Below are 25,626 nucleotides of genomic sequence, written 5' to 3'. Positions count from 1 at the left end.
AAAGAGTTTGTTTCAACCTTGGTCCTATCTGGTCACTCCCTCTCTCTCCTCTCCTCGACATCTCCCTCTCTCTCCTCCCCCGCATACATATGCGTTACGCTTCTCCTCCTCTCACTCCTCACTCCCCAGTCGGTGTTGAAAAATCAAACCAATTCTTGCTCTTTCTTAAATCTCAATCCTCCGATCACGCTCTCTCTCTCTCTCCGTTTTTGGCTCTCCTCTCACATTTCAGCTCCCAAAGACCGAACCTTTCCCGTACAATGCTTTTACCCCTCCTTTCAATTGAATCGAATTCACCCCCAAAACCTCATTTCTGCTAAAAACCAATGGACCTCGGTAAATTACCCGAACCCGAGTCCAATGCGCGGCCGGGCACCCGCTCGCGGCCCTTCGAAATCGACCTCAACGAGACCCCCTTGCCCTCCCCCCGGGAATTCCTCGCCGCCGCCGAGCCCGCCCAGCCGGCGGGTTTTTCCTGCGAGGGCCGGGGGAACTCGTCGGGCAACGGGAGCGAGAGGTTGCGGAGAGGAGTGAGGTTGTTCGACATCAACGCGTCGCCGCCGCGGGAAGCGGACGGAGAGGGATTCGTCGAGCAGAGCTACGGTGGAGGAGGCCTGGTGACGGTTGCCGAGCACAATGCTGACAAGTATGGATTTTTACGTTGTTTTTTTTTTTTTTAAAATTTTTTTTCCTTTGCCGTTCTTTTTTGCCCCGTCTGATTCGATAACTGTGCTGTTGTGGGATTAAAGTTTGACGATTTTTTTGACGTTTATTTACTTGATATACTAAGGTTAGGTTGGGGTTTAGACTGAATTGAAATGGGGTTTGAAATGGTGAATTCAATTATTTCGCGTTTTTACTTGCTTCTTTTTTAGCTGGTATATGTTGAAAACCCCATTACTGTTTGCATGTATGTGAGTATCTCTCTGTTGAGAGAAATTGATTAGTTACTCTACATTGGGTATGTCTATCGAGGAGATGGCATTTTTGGGTGACGAGAAACTTTGAACTATCCGGCCAACGTAGACCGAACCGTGTACCAACCAAAAGCCCCAGGTATCAGGTAAGGTAATCCAAGGTGTTGGTTGAACACAAGGCCAATGTAGACCGAACCGTGTACCAACCAAAGCCCCAGGTATCAGGTAAGGTAATCCAACGTAGACCGAACCGTGTCCGGGCCAGCTTGCGTGCACCTCAACTAATCTTGGGTACTATTCCACAGTCCATTAGGGGAGCCCAATGAAAGCAGGAGCAAAGCCCTGTATGGATTGGCTCATAACAGTCAGATATAGCGAGGTATTGAACCTTAGACCTAGGAGGGAGCAAACTCCTAAGTTTTTCGGGTGATCATACAACCTTAAACCTGTGGGCTTCCGTGATAGTAACATTTTATGTTTGCATGGAAGTCTTCCTATTGGCTGGGCGTTCCCCCTCCATTAGGGTAAGCTCAGGTTTTGCTAGCAAGATATGAATGGGCTTGAGGTTGATCACCCTAACAAACTTTAACCGCTGCCATTTTATACTTTCATGGAGCCCTATTGGCTGGCCGTTCCCCTCATAGGTAACATTGCATTGACAATTTGTGTCCAGCATGAACAAAGTTTGCGTTTGCATGAAGCCTTTCTAGTGGCTGGCTGTTAGCTGGGAAGAAATAATTTCTACCCTTGTAAGTGATCCGACCTTACCGATTTTCCTACCTTAGATACAAAATCAAACTGAGATTGAAAATGAGAGTGATAATCGAGAAGCACTACAAATTGTTGCAGAATAACAAAGGAGCATTGAAGTGCTTCCTGTCCTCTCTATTTCATTTATGTTGTGTTCTTGTGAATCGAAGTTGCATATTGCTTGAGCAAGAAAGTGACTATAAAGTAAATAAGGTTGAGGGCAGCCTCGCTACAGTAGCTAGTTTTTTGGTTCAGTTCTATCATGACATTTACATAGGTGAGTGTCCCAAGGATGAGTAGGGTACGTGTTCTTGGGCTGCACGTGAAAGGTGTTTCCAAGTGAGCATGCTGCACGTGAGGGAGGGGATGGTCCAAAGCGAAGTCTCATATGGCGTGGTTTGTGGAAACAATGTTAAGTAAATGGGCATGAACTCATCTTCACTTGAATAGCTAGTGTTAAAGCATCCAACTCAAAACCAATTGACAATGAGTGGAGAGGTGCTCATATACTAGGTTTGGAGGTTATATTTGACCAATGTGGGACAAGCTCCAACACTCCCCTGCACTTGCGACCCTGACTCATATGTGGTGAGGTAAGTAAACGATCCAACACATACGACAACAATCAACTATTAACGACAAACAAAGGGGGAACCAACCATCAACGACATAGAGTCTCGTCCAAAAGCCTCTGAAAACCTAGCTCAAACACCATGTTAAAGCATCCAACTCAAAACCAATTGGCAATGAGTAGAGCGGCCGCCCAGGCTCATATACTAGGTTTGGAGGTTTAGATCTAATCAATGTGGGACAAGCTCCTACAGCTAGCTTTATATTGGAGACCTTATGATGGGAGTTTCTAATTGAATGGTTTTGAGCATAGAGTTTTTGCTTTTTAAGGGTGTTGTGGTTCTCATTTTGTTTCTTTATTGTCATGTATGTCTTTTTCCATATTTGTGTTTCTCTAATTGTTAAGGCCTTTGTGTTCCTTGATGTATGACAGTTTGATTTAAATTGGATGATCGAAAGATTGACTTGTAAGGAATGGTGTCCTTTACAGGTTCAGAAACAACTTTGAACTTCGATAGATTAGGTTTGCACCCAATCTACCCTCCCAAATCTCAATAGTCGGGATAAAATTTGCTGCAGTTATATCAATGTCATGTAGATAACGCAATAATGTCAGCACAACAGCGTATTTGTCCCATCATTTCTTTTGGTTTATTTAATACAATGCTTCAACCTTAGACAATGGGTTGGTGGACTTTCTTCTATCACTTCCATTTTGGAAAGTTCTAGGTCAAAAAGAGACACAAGAAAAAGGGTCACGGGGTATCTAGAATGTGGGAAGTTATCATGCTTTTACTCCAGGTTTACATACTACTATCAAGTTAATGGCTGATAATTTAAGATTTGAAAAGCACAACATAATCTTCCAAGAAATCACAAGATGTGTGAGATAGTAGTAAATGCTACACAACACGATAGTTAGCAATCTTGAAAGAGAAAGGAATCAAACATCCTTCAACCTCAGTACCTCACAATTAATGGGCTGAGATTTAACCATTAAACCAGTGGCTCGATTACACATTGTAAATGAGCCGAGGAAAATCGTTGAGTTTCTTCTTTGAAGCATATGGGTAGTGTTCTCTGCAAGTGAAAAGTGAATGGATATGGGTCTTAGAATCCAAAATCACCTTAATTCCTTGGAAAGCAGTGAATCACCAAGGAGATGAAAGAAAGGTCAAAGATGCGTAGCTGGAGAAATCACATTGTTCAAGATCCCAATACAAGCATCTAAGTCCACTACTTAGTAAGGGAGTTGCAACAAGATCACGATTTGGTAGAATCTTCTTGTCCAAATCACCTAATAACACAGGCGTAGGGAAAGCTTACAAGTTGATAACTATTGTTCAATGTACAATACGTATTCCTTGAGAAAAGGGATCAGATGAGAGTTCTTCAGCCTTAACTTATGTCAGCGAAGCAAGCATTCTTGTCGGAAAGATTCCCAACTGCTACGATTCTACCTTCGTTGGCTTTCTGATATTTTTTGTCAGTGTGAGTCACCTCCTTCTAGGCTCCACTGGACGACACGGCATTTTTTGTTCAAATATAGGCCGGTCGTACCTGTGATGGTTCCCAGGGATCCAACATGACCACTTGTGTCTACGTTGCCATGATATGATTCTACGGAAGTGGGCAGGCTGAAAGAAGTTTGGCCCGATTTTTTTGGTGTAGATATTATACTCTTGGGGCAACTGGTTGGAGCAAATGATCAATCAAGAATGTGTTTTCACTTGCTGATGTACTTCATCTATTACTGAGGGAAATAAAGGGAGTCTTTGGGGCCAATTTGGCCAGTGGAGTCACTTCAGAGAGGGAAGCTATGACTTTAGAGTAACCTTTGAGAGCAAAGGAGAAATCTAAGTGTTCATGTAATCCATAATGGCAATATAAGTTCGAACTGAGGCGGCAATGAGTAAGCTATTTTTGTGATTTCAAGCGAAAAGGCACTTCTCATGAATTGTAGCTCCTATGATAATGTTAGTTGGAGTTCTGAAATTGGTCAATCAAAGAGTTAAGGCCTCAAGATGTAGTATCATTTTCCTAAAGACCATGCCCAAAGCATTCGTTGTTTTACTTGAGGGACAATGTACTTCTTTCTCGCCGTCAGTCGGCCCTTGCTACTTGTTAGAGAAACAAAATTTTGAAACATACGGGTAAGGCAAGAATGCCGCGAATGGTGGTCATTTTAATTTGTAGAAGCGCAATAGTGGAACTTGGGTAAAGAAAGTGGGTATTGAATTTAAAATTAGACCAGGGTAGTAGACTAGGCTCAATGAAGTTCCGAAAGAAACAGTTTTGTTCGTATTCTAGCTAATCTCTTGAAAACTTCCTCATTATAGGCTCTACGAATTCTTCATGGGGAAAGTATCATCACAATAGTAAAGGGAAATGCTTAAGTCCTCTCCTGAACATACCTTCTAAACGTGTTTAACGTAATAAATAATTTCTCTTGTATGCATGAATGTCCCGAGCATGTGCATCCGCTACTATAGACTTCCCTAGAGGAGCGGAAGTTTAAAATTCCTTTGTGGAATGCCTCGAAGCACTTTAAACTTCCTTCAATGTTCCATTAATGAGGACAAGGCGACAAGCAAGTATTCGTAATGCCATTAAGGTTAATCATGATCCACATGTTCATCTTCCTTCTCATATTATCCATAGGGTTTACATTAATGGAAAGTAACTCAATACACAAACCTGAAAGCCGACGCTCAAGCAAAAGTCTTGGACAAATCAAAAAGAGCTAGCCTAAAAAGATAAGTCTCTTAGAACCTGAAGTCGGGAGGCAAATGCAGCCATTGTCCACGTCAGCAGTGTTGATGTTCATCCCGTTACGAAACGCATTGCTCCAAGTCCAGATAATGGATGATGTATGCAATCTCCAATTGGCAACTCCCCTGCAAGATCTCTTGCCAAGCACCAACCGCAGTTTGAGCAACATTCCTAATTGGAAGAAAGAAAGTCCGAAGCATCTAACAAATAATAAACCAAGACTAGACACAGTTAAAAGACCACGAAGCATTCCATAATATGAAAACCTAACATTGGTCGCCATCACAGTTCGAAATGTCGGTATCGGTTGACATAACGGTATTGGTTGCGACGTCGCGGTTTTGGGGTGTAACAGTCGTAGCATAACAGTATTAGTATCGGTCACTGGAGACGTGAACTTTTTAAGATTCCACACAGCCTTGGAAAAATTTACCGATACCATAACAACCATATTTTGCCCGTAATGGCCCCTATTTTGTTTGTAAGGACCGTATCAGCCATAACGGTCCGTTATGTATCGGTCTATACCATTACGTATCACTGATGCATATGCAATTTTCCTTCATACTGCACTATTGGCCGTAACGGTACTCGGTACCTACCGATATCGATACATACCAATAGGGATGGCAACGGGGCGGATATTGCAATATCCGAATCCGAACATTCCACCCGCCCCCGAATCCTCCCTGAACTCCGGATGGATATATATTTTGGTCCTCCATCCCCGCTCCGAATGGGGAACGGAGATCCGATCGGATATCCTAATCCAAATTTGAAAAAAGAAGAAGAAAAGATTGGAACTCGATTAAAAAAAAGCGAACAGATTAAAAAAACCACAGATAAAACTAACATGTGTGTATATGCATACCTGATGGCATCAAAGTCGTACCAACGAGGGGAATTGGGGCCCTTAGGGTTAACGAGCATGAAAACGGAAACGGCGGCGGAGGAGCAGAATGTAGTGAATCGGAAGATGAGGATCAAGATGTTGAAACGGCGTAGCTTCTGTACGGAGACGGTGGAGTGGAAGTGGTGGAGAGGAGGACTGTTCTGTTGGATTCGGGGGCGAGGGGAGGGAGTCTTGCCGCCGTCGTTCCTTAGGGGAGATTGCCGCATCTTTCAGCTGGCTGGGGGGGTTCTTTACCGGAGCGGGGTGGGGGTGGTGGAGAAGTCACGGGCGAGGGGAGGGAGACTTGTGTGAAGTAAAGTCGATTGGGTAGGTAGGAGACTGATTATTGACTAACTCTCAAAAATCTAAGTAAGAAGTATTTATATAGTCGGGTATTCGGAGGCGGATCGGATATCGGATTCGGTGCGGATCGGATCGGAGGCAGACTTACCTCCGAATTTGATCCGATCTCGGAATATTTTTTTTAAAAATAAATTTGAATCCGCCCTGGTATTTGAAAAATCTGATTCATTCGGGATAGATAACAAATTGGATACGGACGGGTTGGCCGAGATGGCCATCCTTACATATCACCGAGATTTCAAATTATGGCCACAATCTAACTCTTCCCCAGATTGACACAAGGAGAATTGCATTCTCGCACCACCAAACCGTGGATATCGACTCGTAGGTAACAGACCACCTGACAATAAAGCTCGACACCAAACTACAACTTGTTCTACAAAAGAGCTAGATACAAGGTGATGGAATTTAATGCAAGGCCTAACGGCTGTAGAGACTAGAGACACACCTTAACAAAGAGAATCGAGAAGAAAGAGAAAAGCTAGCCACTCGCTCTTTACTATGATTATGTGATGAACTCAAAAACGCTTCCTACAAGTGAGTTCATGGGCTATGGTAACACATTGATGGATCCGGGTTGTGGAAAGCTCATCGCGACACGTAATCTGCTTCTCTTCCAAGAGTACAAGTTTACACCCAATTAGATATGTTGTTCCTTCTATTCTATCAAGGTCAAGTATGCAAAAGTGAAACCGAATGAAGCAATGGGTTCTTTTAGGCAATATGAAATTCTAACCCAGAGATATGTTGGATTAACTTGATTAATTTATTTCCATATATTGTAAGATTAATTTGATTTGTAACTCATTCATTCTTCATAATGTGTATTATGGTAGTCCTTCATCAGTTAAATTTTGAGAAAATGTGCCTTCCAATGGTTGAGTTATTTGTGCTACGAGTGCTACTCTTCCATCATTTTATGGGTACATACTATCCACTATAAAAGCATATATCATATTGTACGTCATTTGTTCGGAACGTACAAGATTAAGTACCTGAGGGCTCCTTTGATTGTGAACAACCATGGGATTGGGTTATGAATGCCCTGAGAAGTCCTTTTCGCCGTTGAATGCAACAACTGATGGATGAATTTCCTATTCGTTGGACTGTTAATACTAAGAAAAATAGAAAAGATTCAATACCTTGGGGAGATGTGAATTGCTAATTCTCTCACTATTAGTCTGGTGAGTGGAATACTCCTAGTTTTTTTTTGTTAGACGATCGATCCTACAAAAATAGAAAATCATCTATACAGTGGGGGATGTGAATTCCTAATCCCCTCACTATTACTCCGGCGACAGTTCTCATCTTGTGGTTTATGTCTTTCATAACACCATTTTTTGGAGTGATAAGAAACTTTCAACTTTTGTTTTTAGTAGCAAATGTGAACCAAGTTTTCGAGATGGATGGAGTAGGTTAGTATCTAGTAGGGCTGCAAACAGACCGAGCTATTTGCGAGTAGCTCGTGGCTCGGCTTGACTCATTTAGTAATCAAGCTGAGCTTGAGGTTGAGTTTTGGGCTCGTTTACTAAATGAGCCGACCTTGACACTCAAAAGCTTGGCTCGGCTCACAAAAGTTTGCCTTGTTTGTATAGGCTAGGCTCGATTAAAGAGACTTGTTAAGCAAAGTAGCTAGGCTCAGCTTGCATAAAAATTAGCCTAGCTCGAACTTGAATTTTAGGCTTGTTTAGCAAACGAGCCGAGCTCAAACACTAAGAAGCTCGGCTCGTTTACACCCCTGTTAGCCAGTACATGTTAGGATATTTAACGCATTCGTTAGATGTCAAAATTTGTTCTTTAGTGAGATTTCCTAGGACACATCTCTTCCTTGCCCAATTGATTCCACAAGAGAAACCCAAAATGGGAGCACCATGGTTTTAAAAAAAGGTCCGTCACGTAACATAACGTAACGGGTTTTGGGAGGCCATCTTGGTTATGGTGATCAATAACGGTGGTACGAAAATCATGCATGTATTAGCCGATACACCCGTAACATACCGCGTATTGGTCCAGAACGGCCGATACACATCGTTAGGCCGAAAATGTCTTGAGAATGTATATCTAAATGTGTATGTATGTAGAATTACTTATCAAAAAGAAAAGTGTATGTATGTATAATTGTGTACTGTGGTGCTATTATGGTATTTGCATTAATGTAGCAATGAATATTAGTATTCTCTTTCTTATTGTATAAATTATCTAATTCTAGTACCAATCCTAGTTCACTAGATACTGAGATTATCATCTTTTGAAAATTTGAATATATCAATATTAATAGCCTTAAGACACGATATTCAATTCAATCTTGCTTACAAAACTACTTGTAAAAGTCAATAATTGGTATAAAATCGTTGAAAACATTCAATTTTGTTACGATGAAGGTTAGAAAATGCGTATCAATGGATTTTTTTAGCATTTGCTAATACTTGGAAAAAAATTCACGTGCATGGTGTCCAATCCCATTACGCAATGACGGATACCCCCGATATCCGTTACTCGCGATGGCGACCATTATGTTAACCGATGCCACCTATTGGGAGCACTCAATGTTAGTCCAATCTTTTAATCATGGCCTTTTCAAGCTACCAATTATCCCAAAAGCTTTAGCTCTTTGGAAATGGGTCCAACAATGTATATTAAACTATTTATTAGGCCTAACTCTTATTGTTTGCAAGGTTTAGCTTACAGAGATAAGCATTGATGGCTCTTTATCACTCTAGATACATTGGCTAAGGTATAGGAAAAACTTCAATTTACTTCTTTTGCGTGGTCAGGGTAAGGAGCTCATACCATTATGGATTGGGAACTAGTTTGTGGTCCAATTATAAAAGGAAGAATGTTTATCACTCTAGAAAATTAATGAGACTTATATGAAAGTTGTAGGAAAGAACTATGGTTTTGAATGAGCAATGTGGACCAAAAGGATATTCGGGGTTCTTATGGTGATGTGGTGTGTAGGAAAGTGAAGGAGTTGGTGGATCATTTATGCTTCAGTAAGAGGGTTGTCGGGCCATATAGGGTTTTCTCTATTTTTGGTGTTATTTGGTGCATTGGACCTGTATGAGGATTGGATAGGCGCACCATGAGAAGATAACATGGAATGCTTGGATTGTGGCTCACGAGCTTGATATGTGTTTTTTTTTGTGTGTGTGTGTGTGTGTGGAGGGATAGGAACTAGGTTACATTTGAGAATGTAAAGATGGCTATAAAGCACAGCATCATTGCAATTTTTACGTCATTGTTCTCCCTTTTTGCTAGAATTTAAGTTATTCAACTGTTCTCTGCTTTGGTAAATTTGATAGCACCACATAACACATGGCATTAGTTTTCATTTTGCATTCCAAGTTCACGATTCGTTCGGGGCACTACATTATGGTGAGGGGCTTTAATTCTCATTTTGCTGACCGAGTTCCTAAATTTTCTTTGGGTTAGGCCTTTGTGTCTTTATCGATGGACTAATTATTAAAACGATGCTCTAACTTCTAAATGACAAGAACTCTTCACATAAGTTTAATATCTTCACATAAGTTATGGTGTAGCATTGCAAGTTGCATTTCTACTATAGCTGCTTATCTTTGATCTATATCTGTATTTTTAGTATATTTGAGTACGGGAAACATAATGACTTATTTTTTGGTATTCGGGTGAACGGGAAAAGCCAAAGCTCTCTTTTTAGGTAGTGAAGTTTCCTAATAATAGGAATTAGGTAAATGCTTGATGAGCATGTATGGTTTATGTTTCAAAAAAAATGCATTAAAAAATGCATTATGGTTCCCATAAATTTTTGGTCCTTTTGGTTATAAGAAACAAACTAATGACTTACAGTGTATCACCATCACGTTCCCGCAAGCAATGGGTTTGGTGCTGTCTTTGGGAGGAGAGGCCAACAATCAAGTATAACTTTTAGGTTTGTTCGCTTTTGGCATTTTAGTGTATGGTTGAACTTGTTAGTTCCCGATTAGTTTTGTTGTTTGTTAAATGGGGGCTAAGGGACTAACCTTTTCATTTTGGGCAGCGGTTATACGGTGACAATGGGAACTGCAACCCTTTAAGTTTGCATACATGCACTGATGATTTGCTTGTTTTGTCAACCCTTTGGTTAAAGTCGGGCAAATGCTTCCTTCGCTTTCAAAACTGGCAAGAAATTAGTCTTCATTAATACCTGAGACAATCTGGTGAAATGTACCCAGACCAAAAGTTCCCATACTGGTAAAAAAGGGTGATAATATGATTAAGTTAGGATTTATTTGCTCCTTTTTGGGTTACTTATTCGCAATTAAATAAATACTAGACCCTCGGTAGGTGAATTGTTGTAGTTACAAAGGTCATATTACAACAACCCCATGAACTGATGAATTGCTTTATGGAGACAGGCGTGAAACAAACTTAATTATTCTATAGGACATCCGGAAGACATTATGTATGATACCAAACCCATACTAGCTGTGAACATATTACTATATTAGTGAACTTTCATGTTGAGCCAGTTTCAATGGTAATTTTTGATCCATGAGCATCTTCATATATCCGCTAGTTCATGACTGAATATAGCAATGCACTTGATGGCAATAAATTTAATGAGCTTTGGCCCATTTCCAGTGTTGGTTAGCATATTCCGATTGATTGATGTAACATTAAATTCTGAGGGGGCGGATTTGTGTATGATCTGTTATGTCCCTGAAGTGTACTCCATTTGCTTTAAATTTCTGTATAAGTTTTTGTATCAGTTATTTAATCAAGTTTTTCCCCACATGTACTTATGGCAGTTATCTGTGTATGTATTTGGTTTGCAGAATGCGCATTGTGAGTGGCATTCCGTTAATTGGTCGATCACTCAATGCTCCAGAGACAACCTCAAATATGTTATATAGGGAGAATGGATTTAGTCTCCTAAAGGCATCTCATGGTTTAATGCCAATTCAATCAAGTTTTGAAGATATAGTGCAACAAAGACTGCATAAAACTTTAAAAGGAGTAGATTTTAGTTCTCCGCTTAATGGAGGGATTTGGCTCAGCAATGGTACACCTCAGAATTTTAACACAAAGTATCAACATGAGGTGTATCTTCAAGCTCTTAGAGATTATATACATGCAAAGCGAGGTCTATTAGGCGATGGATGGGTTGTGGAATTTGTTTATTGTAAGAGCAGATGTAAAACCTTTCCTGTGTACCATGCACCTGATGGAAGTAGGTTTGAGTCAATGACTGACGTTGCTGGGCATCTTGGATTGCTGACAAACTATCATTCTTTAGAAACTGAGGAGAGAAGTGATGGGCTTGCTTCGCTGCAGAAAAGATTGCATTTAGATGGCAGACAGAAGGAATTTTTGAGATCCTCAAGAGCTAACTACAGACAAAATCCTAATATTCTAACAAGCAGTTCTGTTGCGGGCATCTCATCGGGCAGTGGGATCATGGGTCATGAATTTGAGAGCTACAGAAAAAGTAATCTGGAAGCTGACTTCAAGGAACATGGTCGCCGTGGATTTGAGCTATTTCAGGTAAATAATATTTGCATAGCAGCATATGCACTTAATCTTATGCTTCTCTCTATCTCTTCGTTCTCCACTCCACTCCCCTGCCTAAATGTTGTGTGCTCCTTCCATCCGTTATTGCTGGTCCTCTATTCCATTTTGGGATGTCCTAGAATGTATTCCCTTTTTGAAAATTCAAAGCATTAAATGCCTTATATCTGGCTTTAAATATATTGGAGAATGGGAATGAAAGGGTTAATGCTGGAATGATGCCTTTTTATTTACATTGTCCTAAAAAGTTGGAACTCCCAAAGAGGACCAGCAATGTGGGATGGAGGAGTAAAATATATGCCTCATTTTGTTGAAATCCTTCGTTGGGATTGATGATTATGTGAATTTGCTTGTTATCCGATATTTTTACCCTCCGTCATTTCAGGATGTATGTCCATTGCAGTTCGAAGATCTCGTTGTTCTTTCTTTGGGTAAGGTTGATCCCCGGCCCACATACCATAGCACCAACCAGATCTGGCCTGTAGGTTTCCGGTCTTGCTGGCATGACAAGATTACTGGGTCCCTCTTTGTTTTTGAGGTTGTAGATGGTGGTGATGTGGGTCCTAGTTTTAAAGTAAAAAGATATCCATGCTCCACACAGCCCGTTCCAATTGGCACAACAGTCCTTTTGAGGCAAAAATCTGACTCAAGATATGGGCGAGATAAAGAACCAAATGATGATTCAACTGCTTCTGGAATGGATGATGAAGAGAGCATGAGTATAAAAATGATGCTAACAGAAGATTGCCCACCACTTATGGAAGATGTTTTTTCCCGCAAGGTAAATAGTTCAACAACAGCATCCAGTTGCTTCCCAAAGAGCTACTTAACCGTCATACCTGATGATCAAGGGTGGGTTGACTGTATTGGTGAATTTTCTGTTGAGGGAAGGTCATGCTCAATGGTATGGGATATGGCCTCCCAAACTCTGCTACGTGCTTTCCATGAGGTATATAAACGAGTAGGCATACTAAAATTTTTCTGTAAACATAATGTGAATGAAGTGGAAGTTAAAGCAGCAGAAAATAATGATTCTTTATCCAAGTTCTGTCATCTGTCTGGCCCCAGTGACATTCCCCATCTGGTTCAGAGCAAGAGTGACTTTGACTCTTGTCTTAAAATGATTGTGAAGTGGTTACAAGAAGACAGATTTGGGTTAGACACAGAATTCGTACAGGAAATCTTGGAGCAGCTTCCTGGGATTGATGGCTGTCTAGACTATAAATTTCTGAGTGAAAGAGGTCAGAATTCAGGTTCACAAACAGTCAGAAGTGGGTTCCTTTTGGTTAAGAGGAAGAGAGATGTTCAAGGTGGTAAAGTAGCTGATGGTTTTCTCTTAAGTTGTAAAAGACCCCGAAAGCAGTTCGTTGAAGAATCAGAGATCAAAAGATCCTTCCCTTCAGGAAAGCAACTAAGTTCAAAGCTTCCTGCATGTTTGATTGGTGACGTCGTTCAGGTATAATAATGTTTTTTCAATAGGAGGCTCTTTGTTGTCAACTTGCTTATGGAATCATGAATTGCTGTGTTGAAATAGCTAATCGTGAATCATTTGGAACTATGAACTGTAAGATTCACTTTGGTGGATATATTGTATAGTTGTACGTTAAATGAAAAATACGCATTACTGTTCAAATTGAAAATCGCATGAATATCATGTTTACTTAACTGCAGAGTTGTACATGCGTATAGTACAGTCAAATATCATGTTAACTGTAGAGTTTATATATGCATATAATGCGGTGAAAATTAACTTTAACATAATGGATTCCTTGTTTGTCTTGATAGAGAGGTGAAAACGACATTGGTTCATCCGTTTATGCATTATGCGAGTAAAAAATAGCAGCAGAATTGAATCGTCCTGCACTGCCCTGAATTGCAGTGAATTAGAATGAACCACTAGATTTGCTTGATTTCCATTTCAACATCACGATTTGATTCGAATTGGTTGAAACTCGGATTGAATGGTTGAATGGAATCTGGAAATTCATGATTCCAACAAATCATTCAGTTATGATATGTGACTTCAAACCCTCCTCTATGCATGTTTTCATCATTTTGGTTATCTTTACAGGCTTGGGAATTTCTGTGGCGTTTCTCAGAAGTTATAGGCTTGGAGGAAACTTTATCATTCCAGGAACTTGAAAATGAACTGATGAATCCTTGGTTAGAAAACATAAATCCACTAGAAGGGTCTGGAAATGAAACCCTAATTTGTGGAGATTTCACCTTGTGTACTGGTGCAGCATTGAGAAAGGCCCACAGCTCACTGCTGAAAGTGTTGGTGCGTGAACTTCTTTTAAAAGTTGCAGGGTATGTAGACCCTAATTCTGATGCTGGCGAAGGTAAGTCGAGAAGAGGTAGGAAGAAAGACGCAGATAACTTATTTGCTTCGAAGAAAATGAAGCTTGATATGCTCCAGATCAATGAGCTTACTTGGCCTGAACTGGCTAGGCGGTACATCCTAGTGTTCTTATCCATGGAGGGTAACCTTGACGCTGGAGAGATTACTTGCCGTGAAAGCAGTAAAATCTTTCATTGTTTACGAGGTGATGGAGGAGCACTTTGTGGTTCTCTTTCTGGAGTGGCAGGAATGGAGGCCGATGCGCGGGTAAAATTGATTTGCTTTTCCTCTTCTTTTCTTCTTCGAGTGATTTACAGAGTGATTTACACTGTGTTCGGTTCCTAGTTTAATTTTAGTTTTAATTTTGTTTTCAATCATTACCCTATATCTTTCTCCAATCATTACCCTATATCTCCAATTATTAATTTCATTTCTCTCTCTATCTCTCTCCAATCATTACCCCTCTCTCTAATCATTACCCTATTTCTCTCTCCACCCACTACCTAAACTAAACTAAACTAAACTACCAACCAAACAAAGCCTAACGTTTGTTTTATCCCAGGAACAACATTTGCTTTATTTCCAACGAAAGATAAAACGTTTCTGTTTCCTAGGTAACTGAAAAGAAATATTAGTTGTATTTTGAAATTGCACCAAAACACACCAAACCTCTCAAAATTCTATGAAAATTTCCCAAAACTGTGAGTTGTTTCGACATATATGAAACTCTGCATTTTCAATTTTGTTTGACATCTACTATGTTCCGGCTGATTTCAAAATGGTTCCAGAACATTTCCAAAATCTTTCCGGAACTTTCCTTTTCATAGCTAATCGAAACAAAGCACCAAAATGAAATTTTGATCGTTGCTGTTATGTTCTTTCTAATTAAGCTGTCTTTGAATTTTTGGACATCAGAACTTCATCCATAAAATTGTAGTGCCCTGGTAGATCGGAGGCCATATTTTTCATTTTTATTGAGTTAGTTGAAACAGAAGTACTTTGTCAATGTCATGGAGCATGAATTGTGGTTGCATTAGTTGTACCTTGTTAGCGAGTTTATTATTTCTTTCTGCATATGCTACGCAAAACTGTTATTTTATGTTGCAGATAATTATATTAGCTTTATTATCATAATTGTTACGTACAAGGGAAAAATCTTGATGACAATTAAGGTCTCGGGACTATAGATAAGTTCTCAGGATCCAGATATACCCCATGAATTTGATGGATTGTTTATGAAAGTTGATGATACTGATACATTTGTGTCTTTGCTTTGTTCTCTTATCGGCATTGCTTTTTGAAGCTAATAGAATTTCTAGGGAGGACTGTGTGCACAGAGTCTTAAGGGCCACACGCATGGAAGTATGAAACTATGCTCAATTCCTAGAGTTCATGCAATTTATGATCTTTCTACTTCCCTTGTGATGTAGTCATTGAATGGTCTGTTTTGGTTTTGGGGATAACGCAGTAGGCCACATTTTTGTTTGTGCCAACTTTGGCCTAAATTGAAAACCAAATTATGACATTTTTAAAAAGCTTTGTGTCTCTCGTACTCTAGATGCCATTTGATTTTGATGTATTATTTGTTATGATAGTTTGACTATTATTTCCACCAGAAAGTTAATCCATCATTCTATTTCCCTCATTTCAAAGTTTTTTGAACTAAGTTTTGTATTCAAACTGGGTTTATCAAATATCATAGCATGAAATCATTAATGGTTATAAATGCACTAATTTATGTGATCCTCAGTTTCTTGCAGAGGCTTCATCAAAAGTGTTTGGTTTGGTGAAGAAAAATGACTTTGTTGGCATGAGTCAAGACAAGCCTGATACAGTGAGCTCTCCCAAATTGAATACGGAGAGTGACAACGAAGTCCCTGAGTGGGTGCTTGCACTAGAACCTGCAAGAAAGCTACCCACCAATGTTGGAGCCAGAATAAGGAAGTGTGTGTACGATGCTTTAAATAAAAACCCTCCAGAATGGGCAAAACAGATATTGGTACATTCAATTAGCAAGGAAGTTTACAAGGGGAATGCATCAGGGCCTACAAAGGTGCTTTTCCTTAATTTCTAGCACAAGGTTAACTTATGTGTTAAGTGCCTGTGAAGCAAATTTATTTCAGCACATCTGAGAAAGACATCCAGTGAGTTTAGGGGGATTTAGATTTTGTACACCAGCGTAAGAATTAAAGGTAGAGTTTGTTCGGTTTGCGTAGTTGGAATCACATAGGTGTTCGTCCCCCAACAAAAACGCACGTGCCCATGCCGGACAAACATAATTTTTTTCCGTATAGAAATACTGATAAGAAGAAACACATGCAAACATTTCAGGAACCTGGTATCTTTCCCATATTTTATTCATATCAAGTGTTTCTTTGTTGAGTAAATCAAATTCTTTCTGATGTCCATGCATTCAAAGGTTGTAGGTTTATTGTGTGTGGTTCTTCTGGTTCTTCACAGAATCTTAATGTTTTAAAAGGACGACATGAGACATGCTTATAGTTTCAATGCTTAGGATGAGCCCACAAAATTATTAAATAATGCTTATTTGTGGAAATCATACATCAGTAAATGATAAAGAGCTGACCACATCGAGTTCTGTTTGATGCGTCTTGTAATGTTTTAACGTGTACTAAAATCTGGAAACTTGGTGTCAGTAGGCCCTGGATCTTCATTTGAAAGGTGTCCTTATCTTGGGTATTACATGTGTGGCGTTCCTTCAAAGTGTAAGTGTTAATAGTTCTGTTGCTTCTGAATATCAGAATTACGAGGGCAATAAAAAATATTTTATTCCCAACATGTGACAATAGTCACTGTCCATTTTGTTTATATGGTTTGGTTTGAGAAGTTTTATGCAAATTGGTATATATCACACTGGCTGTGCATCCATCCTAGTGAACCCTACAAATCCACATTATTCCTCCAAAAGTTAGGCCATTTTGGCGTGTTGTTAGTAGGTTTGGGCTGTTTTTGTTTAGTGTCGGTGTTGGTGTAATCCTGTACTATCAAATGCAAAACGGGCGTGCCTCTCAGACATAGGTTGTATTTTCGACCCAAGTGATCCTAATAAGCCTTCACCACTCCTCCAAATGTTAGAATTGGGGGTGTGTTTTGGTCTGAAACATCTTTGGGCCCAAGTATTTGATGTATTTGGGCATTTTGTCTTGTATGATCAGAAAGTTCAGTGGGGCAATAATTGTGGGAGAACGTAAGGTTGTTCCTTCTCACTTACAATTTTAGAGTCTTGAGCTTACTTTAGGATTAGACTTTCAATCTGAATCTCAACTTAGAAGTACTTGAAATTTACACTCTGGAAGTGAGTTTCTTATTATTTATTTGAATTCTGAGTAACTTAATTTCATTTCGAACCGTGAATCATGTAATTACATTTCGCAGCCTGGATTTGCTGATGGCCTTGGATCTGAATATGTTTATTCCTGACATTTTCCTTACGTTCGCCTTTTTTTGAATTATTTTTTTGAAATGTTGATGGTAAAGGATTACAAGTAGGTAAACTTGACACTTTGTGGAAGGATTCGCTATTCTCCACGTAATAGAGTCCTTCCTTGCAATAACTTACACTTGTGAGGTATGTTTGTTTCTTGTTGACTGATACAGAGAGCAATTGTTTCGGTGCTTGCGGAGGCGAACCACAAAGATTTGCAGCCCAAACCTGATAAGAAAGAGAAAGTGAAGAGTGTGAGCACTCTATCTGACTTAATAATGAAGCAGTGCCGTATCGTGCTGCGGCGTATTATTGCTGAAGATGAAGAAAAGGTCTTCTGCAATCTCTTGGGAAGAACACTTCTTAACCATAATGATAACGATGATGAGGGGCTTCTTGGACATCCTGCAATGGTGTCTCGTCCTTTGGACTTCAGGACTATTGATATCAGGTTGGCTGGGGGGGCCTATGGTGGATCCCATGAAGCTTTCCGTGATGATGTTCACGAGGTTTGTCCTTAAACTATGTTTCATTAAACAGATAGTCACGACTTGACCGAGCCGAATAATTTATTCGGGTGTTCCTTTCTCTCTATTGGTATTTTTCATTTAATTTTGTTCTGTTTTTTTTTATATATATATATATATTACTGTTACTGTTATCACTGTTAGGGGGTTCTTTTGAGGGCACTTAGCTGTTGCATGTTCAGTGAGTCCTTACATATAGATGTCGGCAGTGTAATTATATTGATTAGAGGATATAGTGGCATAAACTGAATTAGTTTGATTGAATAAATTTCCCCATGTGACCAAAGGACCCCAGAGAGGGTGTGGTGTGCTGCAAAACTTCAAGGGTCATATCATACACTTTATGAGTTTATTCTGTTACCTCGCTGGTTGGTCAACCACCTTTCATCCTCATTAAGACCTACGGCATTTGAGGCTCAATGGCTGTACGTCATATGCGACAATTATTTTGGTAGGATCATAAAAGTTTGGTTGCCAACTTGCGGTTATGTAATTTTGTAGTTGTTCGTGGTGTACATGTGGATACCTCTTAACCAAGGGTCTCATTATGCCGTGGATGTGCAGGAATAAGGTTGTTGGATTGTTAGATAGGAATTTGAAGTTCAGTTCTTAATTGGAGTTTGTTGTTCGGGAAGAGGTGTACTGGAAAAGTGCAATTACTTTTCATGTCACGTACCGACAAACAACTGCATTTACTAACCTTTTCTGTGGATCCTGTTTGAACTAGTACTGCACTGCTTGTACGCACCGTACATTAGGATAGTACTAATGGGGAATTTCTGTAGTAGTGAGTAAATAAGAACATAAGGTTTTTATGTTTTAGGAGCTTAAAGTTTTGAAGATATTTATGCTGTTGCAATCTTGCGACAAAATGTTGTTACATTGACAACTATCAATGATGTTGTCCTCACCCTACCTACCTTTATTCCTAACTGTTGCTCATGAAGCTGTACACATTTTACCTACCACTTGTTAAATTCCCTCTTGTCTTCTGAGAAAATTCAAGTAAAGTATTTTTCTGCTAAAAATCGGTGCACTTGTAAGTGCACACATTTTTCCTACTAGCAATTATATTTGTGTATTTGTTATTCTACTTGATCCTTAAGCCAGATAGAAAAAAACGTAATACCACTTGCTAAATTCCCTCTTGTCTTCTGAGAAAATTCAAGTAAAGTTTTTCTGCTAAAAATCGGTGCACTTGTAAGTGAGAATCTTGATGCAGTTAAGTATTTGTCATGTAATGCCAACATCTAAATACTTCTAGTTTCATGAGTTAGTTGACTTTAGATTCCATAATATAGGATATTTGAGTCATCAACTTAGGCCGTACTTTTCTTCTAGCCCTTGAAGGCTGTTGTACATGATAAGTTAACTGTTTAAACATCTCATGACGCTCGTGTAGAACACTGGTTGAAAATTTGAATACTTACTACTTATATGTTCTTTTTGTAGGTTTGGAATATTCTACGCACCGCATACGCAGATCAATCTGATGTGGTTGATTTGGTTGAATCATTATCCCAAAAGTTTGATTTTATGTATGATAAAGAGGTGGGTTGGTACCTTTTCATTTCCTTTTCCAAATATTTAATGTTGCGGTCACTAGTTTTTTTTTTGGTAGCTCTTGTAGTTGTTTTTGCTCGTTGGGTCATGTTTATCTGTTATCTCATTAGCCAACTGTCAAATAACATTGATTTTCAGAACATAGCTGTTGGGGTAAGACTATGGCTGTTTTGATTAGCTAAATTAGGAGGATTTCTGTCCTAATGTGATATGGTTTAGCTAAGACTATGGCTGTTTTCTTGTTTGGTATTTACTGGACGCTCTTTAAATGTTCTACATGCATTTTTTTGAGCTTTAACCTTTAACTTAGTTATTCCATGCCTCAGGTTCTCCCTGTGGCGAAGAAGTTCACTGAGAAAGCCAGTTCCCTGTGCATAAGCGATGAAGCTCAAAAAGAGATTGATGAAATGCTTATGCATGCAAATGAGAGCTCAATTCCCAAAGCTCCCTGGGATGAGGGTGTATGCAAAGTATGTGGAATAGACAAAGATGATGACAATGTCCTGTTGTGCGATACTTGCGATTCAGAATATCATACATATTGCTTATGTCCTCCACTTACAAGAATACCTGAAGGAAATTGGTATTGCCCTTCTTGTGTTGCTGGTCAGTCCAAGTCTAAAGGCCTATCCCATGGCACACAGGTTAAGTGGCGCCGGAAGAAGAGATATCAGGGAGACTTCACTCGACATTTTATGGAGACATTGTCTCGATTAGCTAGAACTATGGGGTCGAAAGAGTACTGGGATTTCAGTGTAGAAGAGGTTAGTGTGTACGCAGTCATCCACTTATTGAATTTCCATATATCATCTTGGCTGATATGGTTGCATCTCTATTAAGCGCATTGCTCACTGCATTTCTAAAGTCTGGGTCCTCTGGGATTCTCATAGTAATTGGGGAGCACTTTCTGACTTGTCAATTTGATATTTTTACCCCCTTTTCTGATGACATCGTGGCCTCCTTTGTTACCGTACTTTTTGGTTGCTAATCAAAAGGAATAAAGGAAAAGAATGATGACCTAATTATTGTCCTGCATATTTTCCATATAGTCTGTAGCTACCAGCATACTAGTGGTTGTGAGTTGTACCTCGTAGTTCTCTTTTTCTTTCCTTCTCTTTTTGTTCTGCAACTTGTTTTGTTAACTCATACTTTTTTCTTGAAGCAGAGAACATTCCTCATAAAATTCTTTTGTGATGAGACATTGAACACAAGTATTATCCGTGACCACCTAGATCATTGTGCCTGTACGTCTGCTGATTTGCAGCAGAAACTGCGCTCGCTTTCTGCAGAGTTGAAGAACCTAAAATTAAGGGAAGAAATTCTAGCTGCAAACGTGGAAAAAGCAAATGCTGTGGACAATAGAGCTGGAGTCTTGACTCCAGATGGTAAACTATTGGGAAAGATGCCTAATAGAGGAAACAATGTTTCTTTTCCACAGTTAGAGGATGGCCCAAATGTTAACGGTGAGCAACCTTACTTGCCTCTTTCGAAAAGCAATTCAGAGCAACATCATACTAGTAGTGGAAGTAAAATTAGTAGCAATAGTTCATTGGTGGCCCCTTGTCAAGTTCCACAAGGACTTGTCTCATCAGATGGCATTAGAACCAATGTCACTGAAAATGTACCTTTTGTGGCAGTGAACACAGAATCTATGCTTAATGGCCACCATTCCTCTTTTCCTTCTGCTGAAAGTGCATTTCAAGATGGTAACCAGGAAATGAGTTCGTTAAAGCATGAGATTTCTGTTCTAAGGGATTCAATGGCTAGGCTTGAATATGAACTGCAGAAGGTTTCTACAAGGAAGGAATGTTTGGGGAGGGACTCTAATGGAAGGATATACTGGGGTTTTGAAAGGGCAGATTCTTCACCACTGTTGGTGGTTAATGGAAGTATGGAGAATCCTTCGAGTTCAAGAGGACCAAAAGTTTCATGGGTTTCGTACCAATCTGATCCTGAAATTGGACAAATAGTTGGGTGGCTGAGGGATGGTGATGCAACAGAGAGAGAACTGAAAGAGTCCATTTTGCATTGGCAAAGAAATATGCCAAAAGACTCAAAAAATACTGAAAACCCTGTTCAAAATGAGAAACAATCAAGTTTTCTGGTAACCAAGGCTGTGGCTGCTTTGGAGAAGAAGTATGGTCCTGGGTTGGCATCACAGGCTGCAGACATGTCAGAGAAGCGAGTGCAAAAAAGTAATGTGTACCGCTGTGAGTGCCTAGAACCTATCTGGTCTTCTAAACACCACTGTGTATCATGCCACCAAACGTATTCCAGTAGTGAGGAACTAGAAAGAAGGCATAGTGATGGAAAGTGCAGTGGGGGTTCAATTATCACTACGACTAAGAAGGTAAATGAGGATTCTACTAAGGGAAAGAAGGTGGCGGCTGAAACCTCAGTAAAAAAGCGCCCTAGCAACGGAAATGGTAAACCCTCGAGAGGTGAAAAGAAGGAAATCGGATTTAATGAGAGTAAATTTCCGGAGCCTGGGTGTCCTTATGACTTTGAGGAGATTAGGTCAAAGTTTGTCCCGCAAAATTCTCTTAAGGACTTGGTCAAAGATGTAGGGCTTATTCGATCTAGTGGGACTCCATCATTTGTGCCGAGTGCATCTCCTTGTGTGAATGACCCCGCCTTAAGACTGGTCTCCACAAATAAAAATGAGGCCGTTGGTGGAAATGAATCAATACAAGGGACCAACATTGAAGGGGATACAGAAAGTTATTTCGACAACTTTCCAACATATGTTGGAAGTGAAAGAGATGAGGCATCAAATGTTGAGAGGTTTGTACCTGCGTACACTAACGAAGGGTATCAGTTGTCGGGATTTAAGAGGAAAAGTGCTTGCATAATTCCTGAATCCTCGTTGAGGCGATTAGTAGGTAGGGTTACTCAAATTCTTAGACAGCTCAAGATCAACTTGCTTGACATGGACGCTGCACTTTCTGATGAAGCTCTAAGACCTTCTATGGCCCACTTGGAAAAAAGATTTGCTTGGCGTGCATTTGTGAAATCTGCAGGTTCAATCTACGAGGTTAGTCAGTCTTCTCTCCATTCTGATTCCGTTGAAACTAGATTGTTATTTGTTGTAAATTCAATTGCTTCTTGCCATGGTAATCCATAAAAGTAGAGTCTATTGGGAATAATTTCCTATATAAATTCACGTACAGTAAAAGTACATGCCAATAGGACTTTCATCAACCAGGTGGGACTAGCTCAATCGGTGAGAATTCTTATTCCTTTCTAGTAAGTGAAGTGTTTGAGTCTGCTATAAGCAAGATCCCCTCCCGAGGCTATGGCTTCCTGATGTGCCATAAAGCTTTCATTTGAAATACCAAGTTCAGAGTTCTATGATGCTTTCAGAAGGGGCAAGCCTTACCACCGGGTGTGGGTTCGATGGGTAATTACTTAGAGTTCCTCACTCGATGCTTTGGTTCAAGTATCTAGAGCCGCTTGGTGGGGCTGAACCTTCTCTTTAGTGCTCAAAGCACGCGGTGGGACCTAAGCTACAGCCCCAATATAGGTGCGGTGGGTCCTTGCAAATGGTTGTGTGGTGCTGAGGGGCGGATATGTGGAATAGGCCGAATAGCTTATCTGCATATTTCACCTCCATTTACCGATATTGTACTTTTCAGTTTTCACTATGACATTGTTCATCATTTACCTATCAAACAAACAAAAAAAATTGATCCTCTCAACGAACACGATCTCTTTTTGTTTCTGCTTCTGATATTCAAAGTCTAATGTGTAAAACCGACACATACTGAAACACACCAAAAAATGTCGAAAGTCTTAAGTACCATGCTGAAACATTGAGTTGTTTCATCTCCAACTTTATCAAATATTCCAAGATTTGTTTGACATTTCCAATATGTTCCAGCTATGATTGGAAAACGTTTTCGAAATGTTTCTTTTCCCTCTAACCAAAACAACACATGGTAACAAATATGTGATCCTGGGTTCATCATTGGAGTCTAGAACAGCTTGGAGACCTATTCACATTTAGTTCTTTGTAGTGTTTAGAATGGCTATGATTTCTCATTTATCTTTTTTTGCATTGATTGACTGGCATATTTTCACTGTAGAATTAATTAAGTAGTTGAATAGAATGAAATACTTAATGGTCTTTTCAGATGGTCCAAGCTACAGTCTTGCTCGAGAACATGATCAAAGCAGACTATCTGAAGAAGGATTGGTGGTATTGGTCTTCTCTCTCATCTGCAGCCACCATTTCTACTCTATCTGCCCTTGCTCTTCGTGTCTATACATTAGATGCCGCTATCATCTTTGAAAAGCCTTCTTCACCCGCTTCTGATTCAACAGAAATTCCAAAGCCAGGAGGGCCAGAGGCAGAAGGAACAACTTCCAAGTTGGATACACCAAACGACCCAATACTAAAGACCAGTAATGATCCGACTGAGAATTCAAAACCCAAAAGCAGATCGAGTAGGAGAAAGAAAGACTCGGGGGGTTAATATAGTTGTAAAATTTATGGTCTCTTGAATCGGTCATTTTGGAAAGTGAAGTAGAAGCAGGTTTGACTCTTCCTTCCGAATGCCGAAGGTGTTTTGGTCAATGGGGTTGTCCCTGAAGTTGGGAGGCTTGAGGATTCTCCTGCAGTGGTCGGTCGTCTGTAGATATATGAGGCAAAGCTGATAATTATACAGATAGGGGATGAAGATCCAGAAGTGGCTGATACTGAAGCTCTATCCAAAAGGGAGAAGTTGCTGTCATCCTATAAGGAGCGAAGTGACAAAATCCACATCTAGGTACAAAGGAATCAAAATCTGATGTATAAAAGGAATAGGTAAAGGAGAACAAAGTGAACTTTTAGTGATGTATTTCTTTCTCTAATGCCTGTTTCATTGATCTTGCATTACATTCCCCACACCATCCTCCCTCCCAACAAAAGGAAAGGAGAAAAAATAAGAGGAAAAAAAGGGGGAACATCCCTCTTGCGAGTGCGATGCAAGGAGTAAAGAGAACAAGAATCCCCGTCAATTGGATCGGTTACAAGAATCATTTTTCGCTTGCTCTATTATGTTAGATAAGTTCAGGGAAAGTAAATAGCGTAAAAAAGTAGAAAAGCATATTGAGTGAGTTCTCTGGCATTCTCTATGAGGAGAAAATCATGTGCTTCGTGCATCCATGTGCGCCTGCTGAATGCAGGGATTTTGATCTTGAGAAGTTCTGTAACCTGTAGAGAATGGAGCGAGTAAGAGCAAGAAACGGCTCTGTTCCAATTTTGAGGTTTTTACTTCATGTTGACACAGGAATGCTGCCTTTTGTGAGTTCCCCGGCATTCTGTATGAGGAGAAAAGCATATCGAGAGTTCTCTGGCATCTGAATTTTGAGAAATCACTATATTAGGTCCAGTGATGTGTTCTGGTCGTATAATCTTCTTCATTTCGGTACTGTTGTGTGTACTGTTTCAGTCATCGAGCCAGGATCTTCAATTGGGGGTTGCTTATGCAGGCACATCCTTTCATCCCGTAATGTTGAGGAGCAAATTAGGAAAAATTGGAAGAACAAGGTAAACTTATTTGAATTTTGAGGGGGCTAAAACTAATTTTTATTTAATCTTAGAGACCAACTTATTAATAATATCCTGATTACTTAGGCCCCGTTCCGGAACGTGAAATAAGTACTTATTTTTTAAGAAGACAATTTCAAGCTCAAAAATAATGAGTTTATTAAAATCTAAAAATATGCAATATGGATCTAGTTTGAAAGATATCATTGAGATCTTTAATACGGTGCAAAAAAAATTAAAAAAATATTTTTTATTTATATTATTTTTTAGTTTAAAAATGTGAAATAAGTATTTATTTTTTAAGAAGGTGTTTTAGAACGGGTTCTTAGTAAATTTTATCAACGAGGCCGAACACTTTGTGCAAACAATTTTGATAACATTTTGGGCCCGAGATGGGCCCACAAAGACCCCAAAAGTCTCGGTTTTT

General features: G+C 39.7%; 1 protein-coding gene across 3 annotated transcripts; it reads left to right on the top strand.

Annotated features, from left to right (window-relative positions):
* Positions 1 to 25,236, top strand: LOC131309942 (methyl-CpG-binding domain-containing protein 9-like). 3 transcript variants are annotated; one of them, XR_009195046.1, is made up of 11 exons: positions 1 to 646; positions 11,058 to 11,766; positions 12,176 to 13,246; positions 13,862 to 14,398; positions 15,882 to 16,184; positions 17,750 to 18,085; positions 19,556 to 19,654; positions 19,993 to 20,430; positions 20,832 to 22,700; positions 23,800 to 24,473; positions 24,836 to 25,236. XR_009195046.1 is itself a non-coding variant. In XM_058336666.1 (10 exons), the coding sequence occupies exons 1-10, from the start codon at positions 327 to 329 to the stop codon at positions 24,139 to 24,141; spliced, it is 6,006 nt and encodes a 2,001-aa protein (XP_058192649.1). In that variant the 5' UTR covers positions 1 to 326; the 3' UTR covers positions 24,142 to 24,542. The 3 variants fall into 3 exon arrangements, 2 of the variants coding, with proteins under 2 accessions (XP_058192649.1, XP_058192647.1); XM_058336666.1 differs by lacking the exon at positions 24,836 to 25,236 and having other exon boundaries at positions 12,194 to 13,246; positions 23,800 to 24,542; XM_058336664.1 differs by lacking the exon at positions 24,836 to 25,236 and having other exon boundaries at positions 23,800 to 24,542.
* The last annotated feature ends 390 nt before the right edge of the window (positions 25,237 to 25,626 follow it).

The sequence above is a fragment of the Rhododendron vialii genome, chromosome 12a (assembly GCF_030253575.1).
Source record: "Rhododendron vialii isolate Sample 1 chromosome 12a, ASM3025357v1".
NCBI classification, from domain to species: Eukaryota; Viridiplantae; Streptophyta; class Magnoliopsida; order Ericales; family Ericaceae; genus Rhododendron; species Rhododendron vialii.
This window is presented reverse-complemented; position numbering and strand designations above follow the sequence as displayed.